This window comes from Myripristis murdjan, chromosome 10 (genome assembly GCF_902150065.1).
Source record: "Myripristis murdjan chromosome 10, fMyrMur1.1, whole genome shotgun sequence".
Lineage (NCBI taxonomy): Eukaryota > Metazoa > Chordata > Actinopteri > Holocentriformes > Holocentridae > Myripristis > Myripristis murdjan.
The window spans coordinates 21,985,329-22,012,021 of NC_043989.1; the positions used below are offsets into that span (position 1 = coordinate 21,985,329).

The 26,693-nt window shown below is 40.5% G+C and overlaps 1 protein-coding gene across 2 annotated transcripts in view; it reads left to right on the forward strand.

The window, feature by feature from the left end:
* The window catches only part of LOC115366684 (testican-1-like), a 150,313-nt gene extending 124,105 nt beyond the window's left edge, over positions 1–26,208 (forward strand). For both annotated transcript variants that reach the window (XM_030062250.1, XM_030062251.1), the window contains 5 exons: positions 18,766–18,882; positions 20,006–20,227; positions 20,671–20,730; positions 21,408–21,545; positions 22,518–26,208. In XM_030062250.1, coding sequence (XP_029918110.1) covers positions 18,766–18,882; positions 20,006–20,227; positions 20,671–20,730; positions 21,408–21,545; positions 22,518–22,714 — 734 coding nt within the window. In that variant the 3' untranslated portion in view covers positions 22,715–26,208. The remainder of the gene's footprint in view (positions 1–18,765; positions 18,883–20,005; positions 20,228–20,670; positions 20,731–21,407; positions 21,546–22,517) is intronic.
* The last annotated feature ends 485 nt before the right edge of the window (positions 26,209–26,693 follow it).

The window sequence follows — 26,693 nt, forward strand, 5'->3', positions numbered from 1 at the left end:
GCAGCAGGCGAGGGTTGTCACTTTTTCTTCCCCTCAGGGTGGCAGAATCCTCAGGCGACACTTGCTTCAGAGTTAATTCATCTCAGAACAATACTGGCCCAAGTCACATAACATGTGTCATTATAACGACATCACCTGTGTTTGCACCGTTAGCTGTTCTGTCACCGTGTGTGTTGTGTGTTTGTGGGTGTAATCTCTATTGCATGCTCAACTGTCACCCAGTCTGACCCTCACTAAGACTCCCATGTCTTCTGGTGTGTTTTTCTACACCCTCAGTTCTGCCTGATAAAAATTCATGTCTTAGAGGCTCCTCTTCTTAGAGTACAATCTGTATTGGTTTGTATTCCCTCGAAATTCACCATCACATCAACAGTTTATTATATGTTATTCTACAGAGTGGCTGTGTAATTATTCCTCAAACCCTTTTGTGTGCTCATGAATGAACTGAAATGTAATGTGAGAGAAGGTAAATTAAGGAAAGTACAGCACTTGATTCAGAAAGCCTTTCCAAACGGATGCTCTGAACTTGGGTTAACAGGCAGAGAAAATGATCATAGAAGATAGGTAGGCCATCTGTAAACAATCAAGAAAAACAAGTTGTATAAAACTGCTCTATCATTAATACAAAAATTCAGTTATCCGTGCATTGTCATACTCATTTTCAAGGATTAGAAAAATATGAACTCTAGATGAATATGACAAATAACCCTGCATTGAAAAGTAATGTTTACACATGGGAGGGACAGTACTCCCCCCTGGGTCAAACTTTGGCCTTTTAGATTTAGGGCATAATTTTGCCTGTCTTTCCAGTGCACTTTAGCAACCAGAACGGATTGGGTGTCAGATCAGATCTAATTGATATGTTCACACATGACACTTATGTGTCAGCTCTGTGGTCAAATCTAAGATCTGATTTGTTTGTTTTTTTCATGCAATATTTAAATAAAAAAGCATGGTGCTGTTTGCAAGTCAAGCTCTCCTTTTGTTGTTGATTTTATGCATTTTTAGCAATAGAAGTTGGAACAGCTGGCAGTTACTGAAAAAAAACACAGCACAGAAATCATATCAGTCAGCAATCTCCTGGTGTCAGTGGAGAGGGAAAGTCTGAGTATTCAGCCAACACTGGAGGGAACTCCTCACCTCTGAGATCATGACACCAAGTGGCTGAATAACATTTGTATGAGGAAACCTACTTTTGGTGGTGTTTTTTTGTTTGTTTGTTTGTTTTGTTTTGTTTTTTGTTTGTTTGTTTCCCTGTTACAACCCATGCTTTATTTTCCTCTTCTTATCCTTGATTGTGGAGGAACGTGATGGAACATGGAGTCCAGTTGCATGCAACATCAATTGGGGTGTGGTAAATTACAAGATCCAGTTTTCTGGACGGCTTTAGACCAAACACAACTGAGATCTGACAGGTGTGCACACCTGGCCACCCCAAAATGTGGATTTTGAGATAAGCTCTCAGTGCAGCCAAGATCCAATCTGAAAGTGTACACACCTGATAGCTAATGTGAGCTGGCATGATTGGTAGAGCCAGGTTGGATTGAAATGACAGGTGTAACCACGGCCTTGATAAGGTCAGGTGACATGACCAAGGGACTCAACTAATATGTCAAATAAACAGGTAGATAGCACTGATTCAAAGACATTTTTTTTACTCCTGAACCCCTAGTTTTAGAAGTTAATTTGACCCTACTTAGTATCATTTCCTCCTCCCATCAGCATTTTTGCTTTCTGCCTGGACTAACAGAGCCTGAATCAAAAATCTTCTCTTACCTTGGATTAGTCTTATTTTTACTACCAATTATTTTTCGACAAGTGCCCTTTTCTTTACCAGTTTGCCTCTGTTTGCCAATGATGACAGGCAGCTGGAGACAGTGCATTAGCAATCAGGCTCTGGCCTAACCTCAACCTACTGCCAATGAAGACCCAATAGCTCAGGGCACAGAAAATCAAACGCACCCTTGTATCGCTTTAATGAATCTGACCTCCTGTCTCCCTCCTATCTCCTTATCTAACTGTCTGAATCTATCTCTTCCTCTTTCTGTTTCCTTGTTAAAAAGTGTCACCTCAACCCTCCTTCTCCCTCTCTCCTCACTTTCTTTCTATCTGTCTTTCATCTTCATCTGATCAGACAGACCACAGTCCTGATGTCTCAAGGTGATCACCCTCTACACCCACCCACCCTTTATCTAGATGAAGAGCCACTCCTTTCCTCTCATGAGACAAACCTAATAAAGAGGCAGTGTACATTGTATATTCTTCCTCCCAGATAAGTTATGTAAACGATAATAAAAAAAAAGTTCAGTAATCACATAATACAGCCTCTTAATAGATCACATGAAATAAGCTTATACATGTGCAAATAGTCCACGTCATCGCATGAGAGCATGTTGCATTGCAAGAAGTAGCCCTGCCTCTAATAGAGACATCACACCAAAGTAAAGTTGTAGGCTGAGATCATTTCACAAACCACATTGGAAATAGAAATGAATGAGGAAAAATGTTCAGGCTTGACCATGAAATAGGGCCTGAAAAATGAAATAAAAAATAAAAAAACAGTGAATGATTTAAGAGGTTCTGTCAAGACAGGGTTACATTTCACACAATAGACCTTGTTCACAGCAGCCATTTTGACATACATACTAGATGTAATGCTGCATTCCATTGTACTAGGAGGTCACAAAATTCCGAGTTGGTGTCTCCAGTTCCGATGTAAATGTGTTCCAGTAAAAAGCTCTGAAAAAAACTGCCATTGACACTGAAAAGTAGGCTAGCAGCTTGCATACCGTATTCTAGCAAGTAAAAATCAGTAGCAAAGATGTATTAACACTGCCAACTGTCATAACTATTAAAAACTGCACAGTCAAATCAAGTTTTATCATGAAAATTTGATGCAAAAGGATTTTTGTTCAGTGGTACACATAAGTGGCCACAGAGAATTTATTTATTTATTTATTTTTTTTTTTAAATGAGAAGCAAACATGCACAGGAAACAGCATTCACTGCCTAAGGTTTCATCTCTACACACAGTGAATGTGTGTGTCTGGAGATAAAACAGTTTGCAGTGGTTAATTTTGTATTGATAAAGAAGGAACTGCTGTGTGAAGCAGCTGTCTTCTTTTCCATCTCATGTCTATTCAACATTCCATTATCGAATGAGCTCTGGATACAGTATACTGTATGTAATCAGTATTGGTTAGCATGGAGGCTGAATTAAGCCAGGAGGAATCCTAGAATGTTCTCCATCAAAGGCCTGAACTCTTCCTCCACTTCACAATAATGGAGCTGTGCATGTTTCAGATTTGGAATCCCTTTCATGTGAAATCATGCCTGCATGGTGACATATTTCAATTGACATTAATGACATAAATTTATCTACACACCAGCACAGTAATGCAATTATTTCAGCTTTCCAAGTGGTCCAGTGCCCTAGGTCATCTGCCCTGCTTGGCCATTCTAACGTCATTCCCAGGGGTTCTCTTCCATACAGAGTAGAAACCCTGGAAGAAGGTCCCTGAGTATCAAGGAAAAAGGGGAGAGCCAGAAAAACCCACCCAGCATCCTCATATTGGTCTTTCCAGTCTGACCTGAAACAGAATAGGGCACGTTGTTAATGAATCTAGTGGTCTTTTCAATAGCTTGATTAAATATTGCTCCTGAGAGCTCCATATTTTGCTAACCACTCATTCTCACTCTCTCCTTGAAGAAACATATTCTGAAGAGCAGGCAGAAGCGGGACTGGAAACACAAAAATTCTCTGCATCCGTTAAAACCAAAAGTCTAAGGAAGGGTCCCTTTTTACGGTGTCTTGCTTATTATGTGTTCAGGAAAAGTAGAGAGAGTTACAAAAGTTTTTATAATCTCTATGATTGATGAAAGATGCGGAATCCCCAGAAAGAACTTTTATATTGGATCTAAGGCGCTGAGGAGCCTCCTCAGTAACTTCAGTTTTATTACACAGCAGAGGTGTGACCACAGTGTCACTTAGAGATATGTAGGAGGGGGGGTTTGTGTTAACACCTCAAAAGTACTGTTGTACTGTTATAGTGAGTGTGGGTTTGGTTATTCATATTATCAAACATTCACGACCACCTTCTGATTCTTGGGACCTTTAGTGACCTTTGTATTAAAGAAACCTAATACACACTAAAACACAATCAGCTTCTCTTACACAAAGATGTATTATACATCAGGATACATACATACATATATACACTACTCACAAAAAGTTAGGGATATTTGGCTTTTGGGTGAAATTTATGGAAAATATAAAAAGTTCACACTACAGTGATATTATATCATGAAAGTAGGGCATTTAAGTAGAAGCATACACTGGTGATTTCCTCATCTCAAACCATTTCTTGAAACAAAAGCCAACAACAGTGGTGGATATACCACAACAAAAAATATCAGTGTCAATAACTTGTCATGTGCCCTTGAGCATCAATTACAGCTTGACAACGACATCTCATGCTGTTCACAAGTCGAGTTATTGTCTGCTGAGGCATGGCATCCCACTCTTCTTGAAGGATGGCCCTCAGGACATTGAGGTTCTGGGGTACAGAGCTCCGAGCCTCTACACGGCGACTCAGCTGATCCCATAGATTTTCTATGGGATGCAGGTCTGAAGAAAGTGCAGGCCACTCCATTTGAGGTACCCCAGTCTCCAGCAGCCATTCCCTAATGATACGACCTCGATGAGCTGGAGCATCAAACACCTGATGTGAATTTTGCCGTTAAACTCCTTGTTAGAGAACAGCAACTTGTGCAAAAAGTACTGAAACATTGAACAGTTGGACATGTGCATTCAAACGTTTACAGAAGGTCACATTAAGTTCACCTGTAAAGGTTATAATGCATTTTAGGTTCATCCTGAAATTTCACCCGAAAGCCGAATATCCCTAACTTTTTGTGAGTAGTGTATATATATATTGTGGACTGGGTTGGAGATAGCTCACACATCCTACTTGTGGAATCCAACCTGCTGGAACAGCACTCAGTGCACCCTGATAGAAACAGGTGAGAGACCAAGATATGAGGTCGGTGACTGAGCCAACACAGATGATATAATTCTGATTTAAAGATTGTTCACTCAGACCTACAGATCAGCTATTAGGCTATTGCACACATACCTCTGGTGAACTGGAGGTCAGCACATGTGCTTGGCTGATGGCCGATGGGTGGGTGCTCTGTCTCTGCTGGCCTGGAGCAGGTCAGCAGATTTGGAGCTGACTCAGGGCAGCTCAGTTCAGGATGTTCAGTTGCTCTGGGATGCAGTGACAAGGATCTGGAAGTTGGTCTTGGACAAATCCCCATCATAGAATCTCTGTCCTAGAGTTTCTTCATTATTCACTCTGGCTCTGGCAGCGGAGTAGTTTATCTGGTTGCCAGGCAACAGGACACATGCTTCAGCAGGAGGAGGGACGTTGTGGCAAAGAAACAAGACCAGCACGTCTCCCTATCAGTATCTCTGCAGTAGATGAATCTCACTGAATTGAATCGCTTCCCAGTTGATTCTGTTCAGTTGTCAAAGGGCACTAGCAGTATCTCCTAGCAGGATCAAGGTGTCATCCTTCTTCTCTTCTCATCTTTTCCTGCTCAGCACACAGAACACCACCACCTTGACAAAGAGTGCAGAGTAGATAAAGTTTCTCTGGAGAGGGATGTTACCAAGAGCTTGGTCCAAAACGGTGCCACACTGTGAGGCCACTTCTTTTATTGCAGGGCCTAATAACCAAGTTTGGCTCTAACTGTGATTGCTACAACAGGTGCTAGTTGAAGGAAGTTTCTTTAAAACAGTCATGATTTATGCTGTCAGAGGATGTTGAACATGACAAGCTTAATTATAATAATCTCGATATAATATTCATCGTACATGTTAAAAACTTCATTCAAACACAACTCAATGTAAACTAAATATGTAGAATTGATAGAAGCAAATATTATAATGCAGTTCCTAGTGTTGCTTTCCTTTGTGAGTTCTTTATGTAAAAGTTGAATTGAGACTTTGCTGATGGTGCTGCATTCGTGACCCCAAGGAATGCTTTTAGGGAAGTAAGATAGGGATTTAAAGGCCGTAAGTGTCACTTGATGTTCTAGGTAATATTATGAGTTGAATATTAAGGGTTTGAGATCTGCAGGCCTCCATAGTTTCTACAGTGTATTTGAAGATTTCACATGCAAAAACATCTCTGATTGTATGAATTTCTATAAACATTTTTCTCCAGAAAATAGTAATCAGAAAGTCATACAATTAACACATAGGTGATACTCGTTTTTGTGATTAAACTTTGGATTTTGAGTTCAGAAAGTACTTTATGTGAAGCACTACCTAAAACAGCAAGTTGTTTATTTTCAGGAATGACATTTTATCTGTTTTTGCAAATGAACTCTTAATTTGCTGATGAAACATTTTTGATGAGAAAATTAGTCTAGTCAACACAAGCACATACACACAAACACTCAGAATTACATCATTAACCTGCATATTAATCTTCTTCTGCTGATGAGACTGTAGGAGACACTCCATTATTCCCACATTTCTCTCTCCCCTCTCAACGTGACATGCATTATCATCTTCAATCATATCTTTCTCTCCCACACAGAAAGATCATTAGTCCTACGAGAGAACCAGAGCGATGGTGGAAGAGAGTTGAAAATGAAACACAAAGTGAAACAGAACATAGCCTTCTCAATCCTTTACATACATGATTGATGAAGCTCTCCCTCTTTGTGTGTGTGTGTGTGTGTGTGTTTCGGTGGGTGGGTGTGTGTGATGGCCACTGGATTTTCTCTGCTTCGTGCCCCACCAGACTCTATTGATCTGGCTTAACAGACATGAAAGTCGGGAAAGGAAGGGGGTGTGGAGTGTGAGTGTTGGGGTGCGAGCAGGAAAAGGAGGAAAGGTGGGTAATTCCCAGCCATGAGCCAGTTGCTGTTTGATATTTGACTTGTGGCTCAGATCAATAAGTTCTCCTGTGCTCAGTGAGAAACACACAGGCTTTCTGTCTGACTGTTTACTATCACTTCCTCCAAGGTACAGGCAAAGTCCTCAGCCACACAAACACACACACACACACACACACACATACACATACACATACACAAACAACCCCCTTCTTCACTTACTCCTTTCATCTATTAACCTTCACCTTCTCTCTCTCTTCAGGTCTCCTGCCTTCTTCTTTTTTATGCTCTTTCTCGCTCCCCTGTCATCATCCTGCCCTCTTCACTCCATTTAGTCTCCTACTCCATCATTTTTTCTTCTTCCTCCTCTCCTTCCTTTCTCAATTATCCTCTCATTCCCTCTCTCCATAACTCCATCTTCCTGTAACTCTGGTTGCACTCTATTTATCTCCCTCCCTCCTCTGTCCTACTTGTATCTTTCCCTCCCCCATCTCACCCTTATTCTTTCCATTGCTTTGACTTTTCTTCTTCTCCTCTCAAGCTCCATCTCATGCTCCCTTCAGCTTTCCCTTGTTTTGTTCTGATATTTGATGGTGACACTTTTCTTCTGTTGCAGTTGTAAGCATAGAGGACACATTGCTGACCCACACTACTTCACAGCAAAACTAAGTCACTCTCTCTCCCATATATTTGTTCCTGTCCTACATCTCCTAGCATTTGTTCATTCTGTTTTATACAAACTCACTCTCACTTTTTTCTTTGCCATCTCTACATCTCCCTTTCTCTGTGTCTCCATGCCCAGACCTTGAAGTTTAATGTTTTAGCATTGTGCTCAGTCTCTGAACATTTCAAAGATAGAGGATGGATTGTAGAGGGAATATTTGAGGTCAGAATTCAACCTCTGTTCCAAACCGTTTACGCTGACTGGTTCGATATTGGCCCATGGATTCATGTTCTCTGGTGCTATCATGTATCAGTGAACCTGACTGGCTTGATAGCACCACCATCACACATCCATTATGGCTTGAAAACTCCTGGTCTGGCTCCCTCCCCACCCCATCCCCCCACCCCCACCCCGCGCTCAAGAATCTCAAATTGGAGCAATTAGGGAGTGAGTGCCTTGCTATATGATACATCACTGGTAATTTATAGGCATTTAATTTTCATGGCCCATATTTCCTGAGCTGATCAAAGCTTGCTTCTCTACCCTTAGTAGTGTTAACAGTATAGGTATATCATTGTGCATCCTGTTATATATAGGTAAGCATTAACTAGGCATTGAAATGGTGTTGTTTTTTTCTTTGCAGGCGCATCTCCACTATAATATTGTAGTGTTATTTCCTGATAATAGATTGCACTGCAGTCTGACCTGTGCATTTTCACCGCAATATACTGTATCAGCGTTGCTTTACCAGTTGCCTCGCTATCATATATGTCGTCCAGCAACAGTTTGTGTCTTTTTCAAGACAGTGGACAGTGACTAGCTCATGCACTGCTTAAAGCTTTATCTAGGATAGGCAGTCCACGTGCGTCTTTCATATGTATCCATATGTCCCTCAGTAAATGGAATTTCTTTGTCTAGCGCATCTGTCTCTGCACCTCACATGCATCTACCAAGGCAGTTTAAGTTACAATTGTGACAAGAGCAGGACTCACTTTCTGAAAATGCTTTACAACCTCTATTAAAAAAGGACAACATTATCTGTCTATCTAATAGAACTTGTCCAGTACATGGGAAAACATGCACATGTCTATCGGAGTACTACTGGTATCATGTTCTGGTTTCTAATGACAGGGAATATGAGTCCATCCAGGTTACAGTACGTCAACAGCATATGGTGCCAACTCCAAGATGGTATACATTAGTATTTTGAATACTGGTGAGATTTAATGTGCATGTAAACATCAGCAACAAGAGGCTGATAAGCTGCCAACCTGTCACCCCAGCCTGTGTTTCTTTCTCTTTTCATGTGTTGGCTTTTTTGTTCCTCCTCTCTTCCTGCCCAGTGAATTTTTTTTTTTTTTTTTTGTAGTAGAGGAGGAAGGAGAGATTGGCATCCTTACAGCTGACAGAAGGTTGGAATTCGATTTTATTACAGGAGAAAAACTTCTGATGAAAAGCTAACAATTATTGATTCAGTACAGTCCAACAATGTGTGGCATGTTACATTCATGCAGAGAAGCTGTGCTCATGCAGTATGTTTTATTGTAAAGCACTAGAGCCTGTGTTGTCTTAGGATCATATACATTGCTTTATATATTGCTTACACATTGCTATATGTATTACATGCTATTTTGTCATTCTTTTAAGTTTGCTGTTAAGTGTTGGGGGTTGTGATAATGCACCTTAAACAAATAAAACTTTTAGTTAAACTGTGCATGTCTATATTACAGCAGTCAATGCAAATTAATAGACAAAGAACCCCAAAGTAAATTGTCCTCTCATGTGATGCCATGCAATCGCATAGTATCACATGAGTCTGCGAGAAAGTTAGCCTTTCTAAACCCTGGGCTTTATACTAACAATTGCATGTCATAAAAAGTGTGCGGCAAACATAAATACTTAAATTCAAATATAGTACTGTTTTTAGCAGAATGTTCTTATGATGGTGTGACAAAGCTGACCTGGCCATGGGTAATTACATAAGGGCTGTCAGACAATAGTTTTTAAGTAAAGTAGTTCATAACAGAATGGCTTGATTAGGGGGAATTTAACACAAAGAAAAAAAATGTGCCTTGTAATATTCTTTTTTTCAAATCAAAAGAAGTACAGTGAAGACTAAATTCTCACAACTTCTCACAAGTAAATCGAATTTCATGTCCGTTTACTTGTCTTCCACAAGAAAATAGCTGTCACAGCAGGATATTTGTAACATTTTTGGTTTTCTAAAGAAAAATGTAATCTTCATCATTCCATTGCACTGCACATTGAAAAACAAGCTCTTTATGGCCCTCTGAGTAATAACAAATTGAACTTTACTAAAAAAAAAAAAAAAAAAAACGCCATCACAGCAGTTATGTTTGACATTATGGTGGAAGCGCAAACTCAGAGTACTTAAGTGACACTTAAATTCCACTCGTCACAAGGTTCATATTATATTACTGTTGATTTGTCAACAGTAATATGCCGCCATCTGGGAGTCTTTTAACATGAAAAGGACCATTCATTATTGCAGAGGTGTCCTTTTTCTCTGTTGCTGCAATTTTAATCACACAGTGTGGATGTACAACCACCAGACTGCAGAAAGCACAGGTGTTTGCTAACCGCACTTCCGGTGCACTAAAGGGAGAAAATAAAAAAACATGCAAAATGTAGTTATTGAAAAAAAAAATACTAATAAGAATTATAGCAACGTATAATGTGCCCAAAATTCATTGCATGTGATTAACTTGTTAATGGTGACAGCCCTAAAATAATTAAAAACTTTTATCGAGACATTGTAATTGCATGTGGTATGTGTGCGTGTTTAATGACAGAGGTGCACCTGTTGGTGCTAGTAGTTCCTGAAAAGTGTTTCATTGCAGCATGGATTGTGCCTCTTGTCCAATAGATTAAACTGTATCCCGTATGTGATTATAGGCTGTGAAATTCAAAACACAACAACAAAAATGAACTGTCAGTGCCAGATGGGCAGCATGCCTACACTGCTAATGTTTTGCTGACTGCCGAAAAATTGGTTCATACTTTTTTATAGCAAGTAATCGACTGCTTTCTTGTCAGATGAATCAGTGATTTGTACACAGTGACAGGCGTGGATGACTGAAGAGTTTGGGGACACCGTGATGACCCTGTCATGGCAAAAATAAGAGAGAATAAGATAGAGGAATAGTTTGTGTGTGTTTGTGTGTATGTGTGTTTCCCTGTAATATCTTGGGTAGAGAGGTTATTTCAGTCTGTGTGTAATCTTTACGGCAGAGAGGTTATTTACTTGTGTGATACTAATCTATGATATCTAACACACAGGGGATTCATAGCGCTGATAACACGTCCTGCTGGACTCCATCACCCTCCACTCATCTGGCTCTCTCATTTACACTCTCAGTTTCTGTCATTCGCTATATGTCTAAAAGAGCAAAGTGGTATTTATTGCAATGTTAATATTTTCTACATCTATAAAATCATGACTACACTTCTGAGTGATTTCACTTTGAGGATTTGTTATGAATGAGATTCATGGCCTTGGGGCTTGCCAAACCCTTTAAGACCACATTGTGTAATTTTTCAGACAAGGTTTTTAAATTGTGCTATTTTTCTGCTGAAAAGGCGATAGAAGGTTTTTCATTAGACATAACTGATTTGAGTTGTGTGGCATGTTAATCTCAGTTAATAATTGTCAAAGACACTTGCATCCCTTAGTTTTAAGGGTTTATATTTAGTTCCTTTGGTCAAGCCCTTGCCACTGACCCACCTTTCCACCCAAGGAGTTAACAGTGAAGTGATGCACCGTGTGACCCGTGTAACCTCTCTGTTGCCTTTGTAGTGGCTCTGGTGTTGGTAGCATGTCTGACTTCTTTAAGCCTGGCTGATCCTGCTGTGGAGCTGAAAGACAGAGAGACAGTTAACAGGCCATTTTGTTCCTGTGTACCATGTCCAACTGTCTGTCTGCCTCTCAGTACATGAGTGTTTTCAACCACAGCTTTCTGACTCATTGACCAACAAAAGGACCTCTGACACAGGCAGCTGTGTTGTGTCTGTCCAGAGCAATTTGGGTCACACTGAAAAAGAATTATGAGTCGTCCCTCCAATGCAAAATCTAGAGACCTGTGATGTTGGGAGTGGGATTGAAAAAGGAAGCAGTCAGAGAAATAGAGCAAAGTCAGAGTAGTGAGTGTCAAAGTGAACAAAAGAAGTGCTTGAATCCTTTGTGTCCATAGAAGAATGTAGGAAGAAGGAGGTGGAGGAAAGGAAACACAGAGTTGTCAGAGGAAGAAACTGGAAAAGAGAGAAAGAGATGAGAATAATAAAGCGAGCAAGAGACCAAGATGTGTGCCTCAGTCTTAAGTTTGAAGGGTAGGTTTCTGTCGGAGAGCAGATGACTGATAAAAGAGAAAGTGATGGAGGGAGAAGAGAAAGCAGTGGAGGAGAATAATCCAGCAATAGAGAAAAAAGAGAAGTAGTAGTAGGAAAAGCGAAAACCACTGAACTGACAGTGTGAGGGAGTGCTTGTGGACGCAAAGCAAGAAAAGCAGAACACTTTATGGAAGACAGAGATGGAAGATTGTGAAGTTTATGTGGAGCAAAATAGTCAGTATTTTACTGTTGGGATCCTTCCCCACTGTTCTAGGCACTTTACCTGCAGAAATGAATAACACATTGAAATCTTTCAGGTTCTAACACATGTACACACACAGACACACAAACACTCCTCCACGTGATTCCAGCAGAAATATTCATGGCAATATGTTATTTTCCTACAATCTCTCAGGGTAGCCACAGTCCAGGGGTGGGGAACAATGGAGGGCTAAGAGCCTGCAGGTTTTCATTCAAACAAAAAATCAGAAGATTTCACTGATTAGTTCCTCCTCCGTATTGAAGGTGAAATAAGTAATAGAGTTTGGTAGGAATGAAAACCTGCAGAGACTTTGCCCTACTTGGCACATGGTTTCCCACCCCTGCTCCAGATTGTCACCTGGCTTCTGTTGCTTTGCAGTGGCTGCAACAACCTAACATTTGTCTTCATATTCTCAGATCATAACTGAAATACAGGTAACTCACACGACTGTATATACTTGCGCAGCTTTCTGTGAATACAAGTATTTATTTGTAGCCCTGCACCCTGCTAATTTTATACCAACAAACTGAATGCATTTCTCACAGCTTGTATAACTTGTAGGTTGGATCTAAGTCTAAGTGTAACTATACATTGTTTTAATGGACGTTTGGTTGATAGGTAATTACAAGTTTTCTGGCCGAGATAAAAAAAAAAAAAAAAAGAACTGACAAGCAGATCATTCAGTGTTAGCTAAATCAAATCAAAATTTTAAGACCTTGGCCAACTATATTAGTCTCCAAAAGAGCCAAAACAATGAAATGGTCAGATTGCTACACTTAAAACTGCAATGTCATGATGTATTCAACAAACAGTATATTTAACAAGCAAAGACAGGCATCGGGGAAAAGCAAAAAAAAAAAAAAAAAAACAGCTTTCTATTTGTGATCAGTGTTAACACAAATGCACTTGAACCCTAACCATATTTAAGAAATATAAGGATGTTTGTAGGAAAGAAATGTTTTTGTAATTTTATTCATTCATTTATTCATTCATTCATTTATCTATTTTTACTGAGATCAGGGTGTGCTGCACACTGGCAGCACTTTTGTAACAGCTTACCATAATATAAGAGACAGGAGTGACCTTTTCTGCATCACCTAAATGTCCATGTTTCATGGTTTTTATTGTATTCAACTTCTCTGCTTCACTGACATCTCTTTATTTGATCACTAGGTGTTGGATTCATCAATTACTCTGTGCTGTGTACTTTGCTTTGGCAACATTAGAGTTCTCCCTTAATGAGCAATGATGCATTTTGAAAATAACAGATGTATGGCGCATGGTCAACCCTCACACACGTGAATACACATTTTATTCATCTGCACATTCTTCATACTCAAGGATAGATTATATTTTATTTTCACAATGTTTGGTCAGCAATGTAATTGATTGCAAGATTCACCCCATTATCATCTCAGACCATGCTCCTCTGTCCACTCTTTTTGTTCTAAATGTAACTAATAACAAAATGAAGCAATGGAGATTTAACAATTCTCTACTGAAAGAACATCACTTTGTATCTCTGATTGAGGAAAGAACGCGAGAATTTATCAGTATTAACCTAACATCTGTTGAATCTGTTCAAATTGTGTGGGAGGCCTATAAGGCATCGTGTAGGGGTTGGATCATAGGTTATGCATCGGCTAAGAAAAAAGAGAAAATGGCTAAGAAGCAGAGTCTAATTAATGAACTGAAAGACCTTGAATCTAAGCATATGTCAAACCCCACTAATGCAGTGTTAAAAAAATCACTTGATGTAATTAAAACAGAACTTAAAGCAATCTTACATGAGGAAAATGCATTCGCTTTATACCAGCTCCGTCGTAAATATTATGAGTCAGGAGATAAGGCTGGCAAGATGCTCGCACTCAGACTCAAACAGCAACAAAATCGGCAGGCAATATCAAGCATATACAATGTAAATGGCTCCCTTGTTAGTGATCAGCTGGAAGTTAATCAAGCATTTACTAAATTCTACAGCGCATTATACCAAACAGAATGTTCTGTGGGTGAAGAGGAAATGGAGCACTTTCTCAAAGATATTCAACTCCCAACCCTATCCAGTGATGAAAAAGACTCACTAGATAATCCAATTTTGGAAAATGAAATTCAACAGGCTATTAAATCATTACCTACTGGAAAGTGTTGTGGAGATGATGGCTATAGCAGTGAATTCTTTAAGTGCTTCCATGGCACTCTTACACCCCTCTTGACACTGTTATTTAATGACATTGTATCGAAGCAATCTATGCCTTTAACCATGCGGCAAGCATCTATATCTTTGATACCAAAGCCAGGCAAAGACAACCTCCAAATGGGCAATTATAGGCCACTGAGCATCCTTAACACGGACTATAAAATATTTGCCAAGGTCCTCGCTATGAGAATTGAAAAGGTCATTCCCTCTCTGGTTCACGTTGACCAGGCTGGGTTTATAAAGGGCCGCTATGCCTCTAATAACATGAGGAGGCTGATTCAGGTCATTTGCGAGGTGGAGACCTCTCAGCATCCGGCGATAGCAGTGTCGTTGGATGCTGAGAAGGCCTTTGACCGAGTGGAATGGAAATACCTGTTCTATGTACTTCCCAAGTACGGTTTTGGCCCAGTGATTATGAACTGGATCAGGGCACTGTACCATAAACCAACTGCCACTGTAAGAACAAATGGTATCAAGTCCAATCCCTTTGAACTCCATCGCTCCACTCGCCAAGGCTGTAATGTGAGCCCCTTAATTTTCATCTTGGCACTTGAACCTTTAGCATGTGCAATAAGAGCACATAAGGAGATATATGGCATTACAATCTGTGATTATGAATACAAGGCCAACCTTTTTGCGGATGACATTTTATTGACGTTATCGAAACCAAACTACTCTATCCCACAGGTATTAAACCTTATAGATAATTTTGGTAAATTTTCGGGTTATAGAGTCAATTACAATAAAAGTGAAGCCATCCCCCTTAACAACTTAACTTTTCAATCTCACCTAGGTTCTGCCCCCTTTAGCTGGAAACCAAAAGGAATGAAATACCTGGGAATCAAGATCCAGGCCCCTATTGATAAATTGGTTGAAATAAATGCCCCAGACTTACTGAAGACCATAAGGGATGACACCAAGAGATGGGCTGTGTTGCCACTATCTCTGTGGGGCAGGTCGGAAGTGATCAAGATGAACTTGTTACCCAGGCTGACCTTTTTGATGTCCTCTATCCCTCTTAAGTTCCCCCCTAGCTGGTTTAAGGAAATCAACAAAATATTTTCTGGATTTCTTTGGAATTATAAGAAACCCAGGATTAGTCAGAAAAAGCTAAAGAACCCACGGCCCAGTGGTGGAATAGGGTTACCAGATATTTATCAGTATTATATTGCATACAATGCACGATACCCCTTGCAGTGGGCATATAATAGAAACAGAGAGGTCGGCAGCTGTGAATGGTTAGAAGAACAATTGATATCAAAGCACAGTAGGGATTTAACTCTTTCAAATTTATGGTACAACCCTTCCAAATCTAGACTTAATAACCCACTATTGAAGTTCTCATGTGAAATAGTGACTATTTTACATAAGTGCCTGTCTATCAGTGGATACTCTCTACCCTCTTGTCCACTATGGCATAATCCTTTGTTTACAGCAGGTGGTAAAACTCTCAAGGACAAGACGTGGCAACAGCATAACCTAAATCAGTTGGGACAAATTGTAGATAATGGGGAAATTATAACTTTCAATAACATCAAAATACAATATGGGTTGACTGATGTAAACTTCTTAACTTATAATCAAATTTACTCCATCATTAAATCATTATTGTCTAGAGGTATAGAACTAGGGACACACAGAGAAATGGAGAACAAACTAATAGCAGCCACAAAAAGAAAAGGCATTGTGTCTACTTTGTATAAGCTTCTCTCTGCAGCGAACCCTTGTATGACTTTTCAAACCAAATGCCAATGGGAACGTGACATGGGTCTGCCTATCTCCGAAGCACAATGGAAGACAGCACTTAGAAACAGTACAACCATTTCAAAATGTGTTAGATATAAATTAATTCAGTTAAAAACAATTCATAGGGCCTACCTGACTCCGGGAACAATGAATAAGATTGATCCGTCTGTATCTACTATGTGCTGGCATGGTTGTGATTCGGAAGGCACTCTCATGCACATGTTATGGAATTGCCCTGCTGTCAAAAAGTTCTGGTCTGACATTGTAAATGAACTCACTTCTGTGCTGAACATTGAAATCGAACTTTGTCCAATTTCCTGCCTGCTTGGAGTTGAGATGGATAGGATACAAGCAACAAGAACAATACATTACATCCTCTCACTCGCATTCATGGTGGCTAAAAGGACTATCCTTATTAACTGGAAGGAACGCAAGCAGAATTGTTTCAATATAGAGAACTGGCGAAATGACTTCATGGACATCCTCGCCATGGAACAGGCTGCCCTTTCTCTGGACTATAGGGAAAGGCCTTCCGCCTTACAAGGCCCCTGGGACTTTGTGAGAGGCCTCTTGACTTGAACATTACGCCATCTGGGTGTGCGCGTGCGCCTGGCTGCCCTCTCACTGCCGATGCCTAGACGGCAGGGGTGGGTCTGGGTACAGGAACTGAACATCTACCGGCCCAGGCTCACCTCTGCCGGTGGAGGGTGTAGGTGAGTGACCGTGGGTAGCCGGGGTTCCATGCCCCCCTTTATGTGACTTTTTGTATACTCGACTATCATCCTTTTAACTGCTGCTTACATCCCCCGGTTTCCCTTTGTCTTTGTCTTGTTTGATATGTCTTGTTTGTTTGTTATTATTATTATGAAAAATGAATAAAATCTGAATATCAAAAAAAAAAAGAAAATAAGAGGGAGTTTGAAGTTTCCGGAGTCTTGTTTAAGTGCTGAATACTCAGAAACCATATCCACTAATTTGTTTTGGACCTCTGGATAAATAACAGATGACAAATGTTTCAAATCATTGTTAAAAAGTCAGTTTGTAGCATTTTGTTGAATGGATCTGGTAAAGAGACATAATCGTGTCAGGTTATTTATTTTTTTTTCCAAATGCTGTCTTTGTTCTGATGCAGACAGACTCAAAAAGTGTTGCCTTGTCATTTATAACAACTCAGCACTAGCAAGCTAGTTACTGCAGTCTTAGAAGTGATGCGGTGGATGTTTATTAGGAATAGTGCCAGTCTTGCATGCAAACTTTTGTGTTATTGTTTTGATCATGAAATTTCCTTTGAAACGGTCTAGTGGCATTTGAGTATGAATACATTTCTATCTGACAGAGGGAGACTGGTGTAGAATGTTTTGCTAAGCAGCCAAAAAGACTGAGATTGATCAGCAGAGATGAGAAAGAGAGGAGCTTCCTGTTCTGTTTGCATGTCACAGTTTCCCACTATTCAGAACAGTGACAATATAATGTCAGTGCCAGCTGTAACCATGAGCACAGCAAATATCTGCAACAGTGCTGATTTGCTGTGATCGTTTGAAGAAGGACAAAATGGAAAGACAAACCTTTTGAAGTATGGCATCAACATGTGATGTTTAAAAAATATCTCACTCGAGGTCATGCTATAATACTGACTATCAGCACAGCTCATTCATGTCTTGCCAAGTGCCAAAGATAATCCTTTTTTATACAACTTTTCTACAAACAGTGTCTTTTATCAAGTAACAGTAATATGCAACCACAGATTTTGATTTATTCATTTATTTCATCAATTTTCGGTCCACCAATACAAAAAGTTGCCCTCAACATTCCGTCACAAAGTGTTGGCTATCATTGTGACCTTTAACTGCCCTACTTTGAATCTCAGCCAGCCACACCTACATCTGCACCTACACCTGCACCTACACTAACACACATACACACACACACACACAGAGAGAGAGAGAGAGAGAGAGAGAGAGAGAGACCCTCTCAAGTGGCTTCTTAATATAGAATATTGTTTTATGTTCACCTTGAGGACCATCTGGAATTACAAATACACCAATCGATGGTTGTGTGCATGTCTGAGTGAGAGTGTGTTTTATATGGCCCTGCAGTGTGTGTGTGTGTGTGTGTGTGTGTGTGTGTGTGTATTGTTTTTGCCTTATTTATGATACCCAAGCTAAGGCTAAGCTGCAGAGGTATGAATGTGTTACAATCCATCACAACACTATAGCAATATCACACCACCCATCTCCCATCCCAGGGTGACTCCTATGTTTTCTTCACCTGCTGCCATTCCTATCGGTTTATCACCCAATGCTGCTGATCAAAAGAAACTTTTTTATCACACTGGGAGACACACACACACACACACACACACACACACAAACACAGTGTGCTCTTCAGATATAATTGTCAGATTGTGTTCCTATGGTAACAGTCCAGAGATTGTGTTTGTTATCATCCCTCTATGGTAACAGAAAGGGGAGAGTTTGGTGAAAAAGAGAGATTGCACACAGAGGAAAAGTGAAGATGAGAAATTAAATCAAAGTTTGATAGGAGCAGGAGGATTTTTTTTAACTGAAGACAGCATAGGATTGATCCCCCCCTCCTCATTATTTTATGTGTGGGTGTGTGTGTGTGTGTGTGTGTGTCTAGCCTGCAGCGACACAGAGCTCCACAGCCTGGCCTCCAGACTGAAGGACTGGTTCGGAGTTCTGCACTTTGATGCCAACAGAGACCTCAAATCCTCCGACTTTGATGCTGCCACAGGCCGTAAGTGCATTAACTCTCTGTATGGCTTTTAGTGCAAGTGTGAACGTGAGAGTGTGATTAAAAGAAATTGTGTCTGTTTGTTTCTATGTGCTACTTTATCTGTTCAAACTCCACATAAGTATAGCTATCAGACAGTGTAATGGTGACAACAGTATTTCTGTATTCTGTGTAATGTATCACACACACACACACACACACACACACACAGTCACCGTTAGATTTCAGTCATTAAGTCAAATTTTGAACACCGAAATTCTATCAAGTGTTTGACAAATGGTGGCATCTTCTTGTGTTACAGTTAAAAACTATAGTTAAAAACATCTGACATTTGCACATAAACATCTGCCAACAGAATTCAGCACCACGGACAGCACTTCACACTGTACCCACCACTGGTTGTCCACAATAATGGTAGGCCTTGTTCAGACTGCCAGCCCAAATCTGATTTTTGGCATATCCAAATTGGGGTCAAATTGATTTTATTAAGTATGACCAGTAAAAAAACAAAAAAACAAAACAAAAAACATGGAATCCAGTTTCTGCAAAGGAACTTTGAGCCACATTTCTAAATGGTTTGAAATGCAGTTCAAATCAGATTTCTACATACGTGTCTGATGTTCATTTGACTCCTTTGGTCAAAAACAGTTTTTAATCCATCCTAAACATTACTCACCTCATGACACATGACAGTAACATCATATCCAGAGTGCCAGAAATGGAAAAAATGCAGAGCTTGGACTGCCATAACTGCAGTATGAAACATTGCTGCATACAGCAGTCTTCTTCATTATGATATGTTCTGCTGCAACAGAGGAATTCTGCACTGTGACTTGAGAAATAAATGTCAGGAAGCCAAGGATGATGCATGTGATTCTATTTCTGCAGCTTTTTGTTTTGCTTCTGCATTTGAAAAACTGTCAGTTATATAATTTCCACAGCAACCCATGCAGATAGCTTAATGCTGAACACACAAATCCAACCTGATCACTAGCAAATAACCATGTGGACAGTGAATCCAAAAGAAATAATTTGCCTGCAGTCTGAACAAGGCACTAATCAAGGAAATTCACACTCAACCCTCTCTCTCTCTCCCCCTCTCTCTCTCTCTCCACCCCACCCCCAGGCTTTGACACCAGCATCTTGCCCATATGTAAAGACTCACTGGGCTGGATGTTCAACAAGCTGGACATGAACTTTGACCTCTTACTGGACCAATCAGAGCTGAGCGCCATCTACCTGGACAAGTATGAGCTGTGCATGAAGCCCCTCTTCAACTCCTGTGACTCCTTCAAAGACGGCAAACTGTCCAACAATGAGTGGTGCTACTGCTTCCAGAAGCCCAAGGGTGAGGGAGTGAGGCAGCGAAAGAGGGAGGGTGGGAGGGAAAAAGAAAGGGAAAGAGGGAAAGGAGGGCATGATGTAGAAAAGGAGTTGAGTGATTGTACTGTTTCGTGCTGCCTGACAGGGAGACTAAAGTGGAAAGAGTGACAGAACAAAGGGACAGAGGGGCTCTTGAAGGAAAGCGGTAGAGAGAAGCAGGGAAAGCACAAGAAATGAAGGAAAATAGATGGGCAAAGACAGACTGTTGTAAAGAGGAAATCTGAAGAGAAAGAGGGTTGTTAGAGGATAAATTGAGTGGCGAGACTCATGTAAGGATGGAGAGGATGACTAAGTGGAATGATGCTGAGGTCAGGGGAAGAATTTTAAAATGAAGACTGAAATGAGTGAAAGAGTGTTATTTTTTTATTTATTTATTTTAAAACAGTCTTTGTGTTTTTCTCTTCTTAGGATTGCCTTGCCAAAATGAGAAGAGCAGGCTGACTCAGAGTCCACAGAAGATCCTCATAGGTCAGTCTGACTGCGTGACAGCCATCAAATCACACACCCATGTCCAAGGACAGATCGCCAACTTTGGCACTTACACACACTCACACACTTGAACAATATGATAAATATCAGGTTAACATTTCACAGAGGGTCAAGAAAGAAAAAGGAATCAATTACACACATAGTTTTACACACAGTGTTACACACACACCCACACATGTTTGACATCTTTTATACAAATCCTCTGTCACTATCGACCACAGTCATTTATTACTAAGTATATTAGTGTTGTGGCTCACAACAAAACACAGCTTGAGAAATGGGCTTTGACTGGGTCACATGAAAGTGTTTATTTGTGCGTGTGTTTGTGTGCGTGTGTGTGTGTGCGCGTGTGTGTGTGTGTGTGTGTGTTATTGATAGTGACTGGTCTCCTTTGAGCAGGATGTATGGCTGTTGTCCTACAGCCTTCACAGCGGTAATTGATTGCAGGTCTCAGCCTGTGAATACACAAGAACTTTGGTCACGATTACAGGAGAGATGACTTTTCCTGCATCTGACTATAGAACAGAATGGTTTGACTTTCCTTCTCCTGTTCCTTGCCTTCTTCCCTTATTTCCTGTCTCTCTCTCCACCCCCCACACCCCCACACCCCACCCCTCTCTCGATCTCTCTCTATTTCTCTTTATCTCTCTCTCTAGGTTCCTATATCCCTCAATGTACTGATGATGGCTACTTCAAGCCAACCCAGTGCCATGGCAGCACTGGTCAGTGTTGGTGTGTGGACAAATATGGTAACGAGATCGCCGGCTCGAGAAAACACAGCAACCCCAACTGTGGTAAGAAGATAGCACACACAAACAGTCACACACTGACTCCAGCCACGCAAAGCATCTCTTTAAATTACCCGCTAATACACTAACCTTGCACAGCTGATGTCATAAGTTCATTTTCTGTTGACTTACGAAACCATCTTGCCACATTCTAGTTTAATATTTTTGTAGCCAGTGAACGGTTTGAACCCAGCGGTGCCCAGACTCTGTTTCCTGTAGTGAACAAAAAAAACTAAATCATAGTGTGGCTGTGTCAGGCTACTAATACACTACTTTCACTAGCACACACACTGTCACAGATATGTGAATTTTTTGCACATTAGTCGAGTACCACCACAGATCAGCTTTTCTAACTTGGAAATATCCCCATTTGTGCCCTTGGCAAAATTGACTGTCTTTCAGAATTAACTCCTAGATCCACATGGAGGGCTATGAAACTGTCCTCTTTCTGCCTTTGTTATTTTGGCTACTGGAGAGTGCCTGCAGAGCCTCTTTTTTGATGTAATACTGAAGCATGAGCAACATCACAGTCACAAATTCGCTCTCTGACAGATACACAGCCAGACCAAAAAACGGGGATGTGTGGGCAGCACAACAATGAGTATTTAATTTTTTTTTGTTGTCACATTTGTGCTTGTGTGTGTGTCTATATTGGGACTGCTTCAGAGTGGGTCTGTGTAGAAGAGAGCTAATTGTCAGCGACAGTTCAGGCCTCAGGGAGACAGTGTCACATCTTCCCCAGCAAGTGGAAGCCAAGTATTTCTCAAGTCAGGGAATATCTTTGTCTGTGAAACCTGATATGTGTCTGTTTGATTGTCTCTCTGCCTTTGGATTCAACCTTTCATATATATGTATTTTCCCAGAGGAGATAATAGGTTATGCATGTGGTAAAATATAAGAATCCTTACTACCAAGGGCTGTCTGCCAGACTGTGTCAATCAGTTATCTGTCACCTGTCTTGTCTGTGTTTGTCTGCAGATGAGGAGCAGGAGACCTCAGGGGATTTTGGCAGTGGTGGTGCAGTCATTCTCCATGACAGTCAGGAGGAGGACCCATTACAGAGTGGGCGGGGCAAACAGAAACAGAGGTGGAGTTGGATCCATCCCCGAGGAGCCATCGATGATGATGAGGACCAAGAGGAGGACAAGGACGATGAAACTGGCTATGTCTGGTAGCTCCACCTCATCTACTCTGCCATTAGCAAACTTCTGCTCACTCAGCACAGATCTGAAGCCATTCCAGCATGCGCACACATTTAAGGGTGCCCAGTACTCTCCCATTCATATAAAGGGTGGACACCAGCGAAGGCGGGAAGTATTGCCATAATCAACGGCATAAATAGTGGCAGCAGCAAAAGAAAGAAGGGAAGAGAGAAAAAACTCACCCACAATAACATATGCAGTATGAAGAGGAGCATCACTGCCACTGAAAGCAATTGGTACCTAATATTCATGTTGTTAACTCCAGTAAACATAAACAATACATGACTTTCTTGTGAGCTCTGCAGAAGAACAAATCATATTTTGCCAAGTAACAATAATGAAATGTAGACTTTCACATTTTGAATCTTTCTTTCTATATGTTTGGCCATTGTAGAGTTTACTGGTCAGACTGTCCTCCATCAGATGGCTTTCTGTTTTGGTTGTTTGTTTCAGTTTTGATTCTGAGTGGATAGGTCATGAATCTGCAGCCATGAGAACACATTTTAAATAGAACAGGGTGTGCATGCCAGAGCCCATCCCTAGCAATGTTTAGTTGTCACCAATAAGAGGCTTCAAATCAGTTAGTGACCAGTTTCTAGGCCTTGCCACATAGCAGGAGTCCAGCAATTAGTGCAAACTCCACGTAGCCAGTACACTTCTGCCAAACGGGGAAACCCTTAAACGAGTGCGCCCAGTGTCCTGCCCTTTGTCCTGCCCTCTGCCTCTTGCACCAAGCCATTGGTCCAACACTCAGTTCAAGAACTTGTTATTATAATTCCTGTCTCACTCTTCAGTCTCTCTCTCCTGGATCAACAACCATGTCTCTCCACCATCCGAGAACAGAGACTCTTTTAGATTCCAACAAAGATTGTTGAATGTCTTTGACAGTTCGACTCGCCTTGTCCTCTCCCTTCATCTTGGACCTGACAACATGAACTTTCTCTTTTCTTTTGTTTTTTTTTTTCTCCCTGCCATTCTCTTGGTTTGTCTCAAATTCTGTCTGTCATGTATCTCAGTGTGTCCATATCAGAGCCTCTGGTATGTCTGTATGTCTGTAATTTCCTAGTGGATTGTAAATTATGTAATTGTTGATCTTGAATGTCCCAGAAAGGAAACAGAGGAAGGAGAAAGATTTGAGACACTTTGTCCTTTCCCACTGAAACTGACATTTGGCTGATCAGCTCAAGTTTGTAGATTAAATTCATCTTGAAAGAAGGAAAACAGCATGTTTTGTTAAGGACAGTGACGCTGTTTTGGCTTCTATTGTACATTGCTGCTCTTGCAGTGCTGTCTAGAGTCTCATTTCTTCTTCTCCCAAGCTCAGGGGGTAGAAAGTAGATGTCTTTGCAGAAGATATTAAACATGCCACTTAAAAAAAGAGTAATGTTTCTGTCAAACTCAAAGTGTAAAATTATTTATGCAATGAAACACCAAATCAAAATTAATTTATTTTTCTAGTTTTTGTGTTTTCAGTTCAGAGTATGGCCAAAATCTCTCTAGTGTAAATAGAAAAGCCCGCCATCAGTTCCCCCCGTTTTCCAGGCTTTGATAAAGCACCCTTTGCTTTTAGTCACAGACCTAAAGGGAAACAACAGGAACAGCACTTATCTCTTGGCTTTGAAAAAAAAAAAAAGCACAGAAGCAGCAGAAAAGAGCCTAAAAGCCTAATGAGGGATGTTTGGGGGGGGAAATCATGTGTCTTTAGCCTAGGACCTTCAGTGACTGACTTCTTGTGAGTTCAACACTCACTCTAGAGTCTGCTGAGGGTCTAAATAATCTTAATAGTCTTGTTTTCATACATTATTCAGGAAAGCAACAAGATGTGTCCCTTTGGGTTCTATTATAACTATCCAAAACAGATGAGAAGGAGAATCTGTTGGCTCCCAGTAGACCCAGTTATAAGGAGCATTATATTTAGCTTGGGATAACTAATGCAGTACAAACATGCGAATGTTTAATCTCATTACACTTTCGTAAACAAACTGCTATCCAACAGGTCATGGTGCATGTTTTCAGAGAAGAGAATCTAAGGCACCATCTGCAATAATCTGTTTGTTATTGGATTCATGCTGTTAAGATCACGTCAGTGCAGTTTGTCTGCTGATAGTACACTCATTATGAACAACACAGGCGCAAAGAGTGTTTAAGAGTATTTTAGTAGAAATGCTGTCAGAGCAACACAATTAAGCCGGCCTCTTAAGGAATAGTAGATTGCTTGAAAATAGTAGACTACAGAAATCATTAAGATTTTATAAACGTCCCACAATTGATTTGATTAATTGGAAAGGTGCTTTGCAGTATTCAAATGCAAGAATAGTATCTATTAGCTATGAGATTAGCTATAACCACTTACTAGCCACCTGAGATTGACAATCTGTCTGGTTGTTCTTTCCTTTAGAGCCAGTCAGGCAGAAATGAAGCTCTCATGCACATGTTAGTTACAGACACAAAGCCCATTTAAAAAAAATAAATAAATAAAAAATATCACACACCACTGCTCACTTTCCAACATTTCTCCTTCTCCTGTGTCTCACGCTTTTCCCTCAGACATGTACAAGTACAAGCTCATTTAATCATTCCTGTTTTTACCCTCCTCTCTAACCTTCCCTCCAGCTTCATCTCCCAACAAGGGATGTGTCTGAGCTAAATCTGCTGCGAGGGTGTTCCCTTTCCCCTGAGTCACTTCCTTTGATTTCTCTTTTCCTTTTCTATAATCAAACGTCAAACCCTGACTTTTTAGAGACACATGCAGACATCTAAATTCACACTGTAACATTGTGAAGTGTGCATAAGCTTATTTCTTGCTGTTAAATCCATTTTCTCTCTTCTTGGTGCTGCAGTTAACCCCAGCCTTCCATTTGCCCTGTTATGATGTCATAAGAGAGCCTTGCTCTGTTCTGCAGACACAGCTGTCCCTCTCCTGCCTGGCTGCTTATTTAAAGGGCAGAATACCCTTTTTACCAGTGTTAAGCCCTGTGTTGCTCAAACATTAATGGGAGCACAATGAGCTCAGATACTCCGAATCTCTCCCTCTTATCCGAAGCAGTGACTAAACCATCCTCAGACACACTGATAAACAAACACATAGGCGTTATACACAAACTTAAATGGCCATATTTGCGAGTCTTATTTGTTAGTTCTATATATTTTTTACTTTTAAAAAGAAATTAATGATATTTAAGCAATGTAATATAATGTAATTGCCATGTGGCATTGTCCATTTGCATTTAAATAGACTGAGGTGTGTAAAGGTCATTGTCACTTATTGTAGCTGGAGTCCTGTAGCCCTCGCCATAGGAGCATAGTTTAGTGAGATTTTCACTGTCTTTTATTTTTTGTTTTGTTTTTTGTTTTTCTCCTTTTGGATTTCTAATGCAATGTTGATGTTATGGGCTGAAAATGTCTTGATTTTACTGTGACAGTTCCACAATGTTTGTCTGAATAAATTTAGGTCTGTTTGTCCCTCATACTATCTCTGTGTGGTGTCCTCATTTCAGTGGCTCCATTTTCTCCTCAGCGTGCATGTACGGGCAGCAGATGCAAGCGCAAGAACAGACACATGCAGCCGACACACTTGCATACAGGTCGTATACATTCACATATGCATGTTCTTGCAGAAACACATGGCAGAGCATAGAATGTTTAGTATGACGTGCATATATATTCATAAATTTATGCAAAAGTGAGTGAGTCATGCATTTATGACGGAGTTTTACCAACTCCACACATTATTGTGCTCAGAGGCATTTATGCTTAACCCAAATGGCTGTCTGACTTCTGATCAGTGCCATCACCATCCGTCAAAGCAAGCTCGCTTCGCCAGACACGCCTTTGTCTTCATTTAATACGCTGTATTAAATCCATTGATCTGATAATGCCCTTTCTGTAGTCAATCTGATTAATGCAGCCAGCAGAAAATCAATTTTCCACTATCTCCCTGCCTTGCTCCATC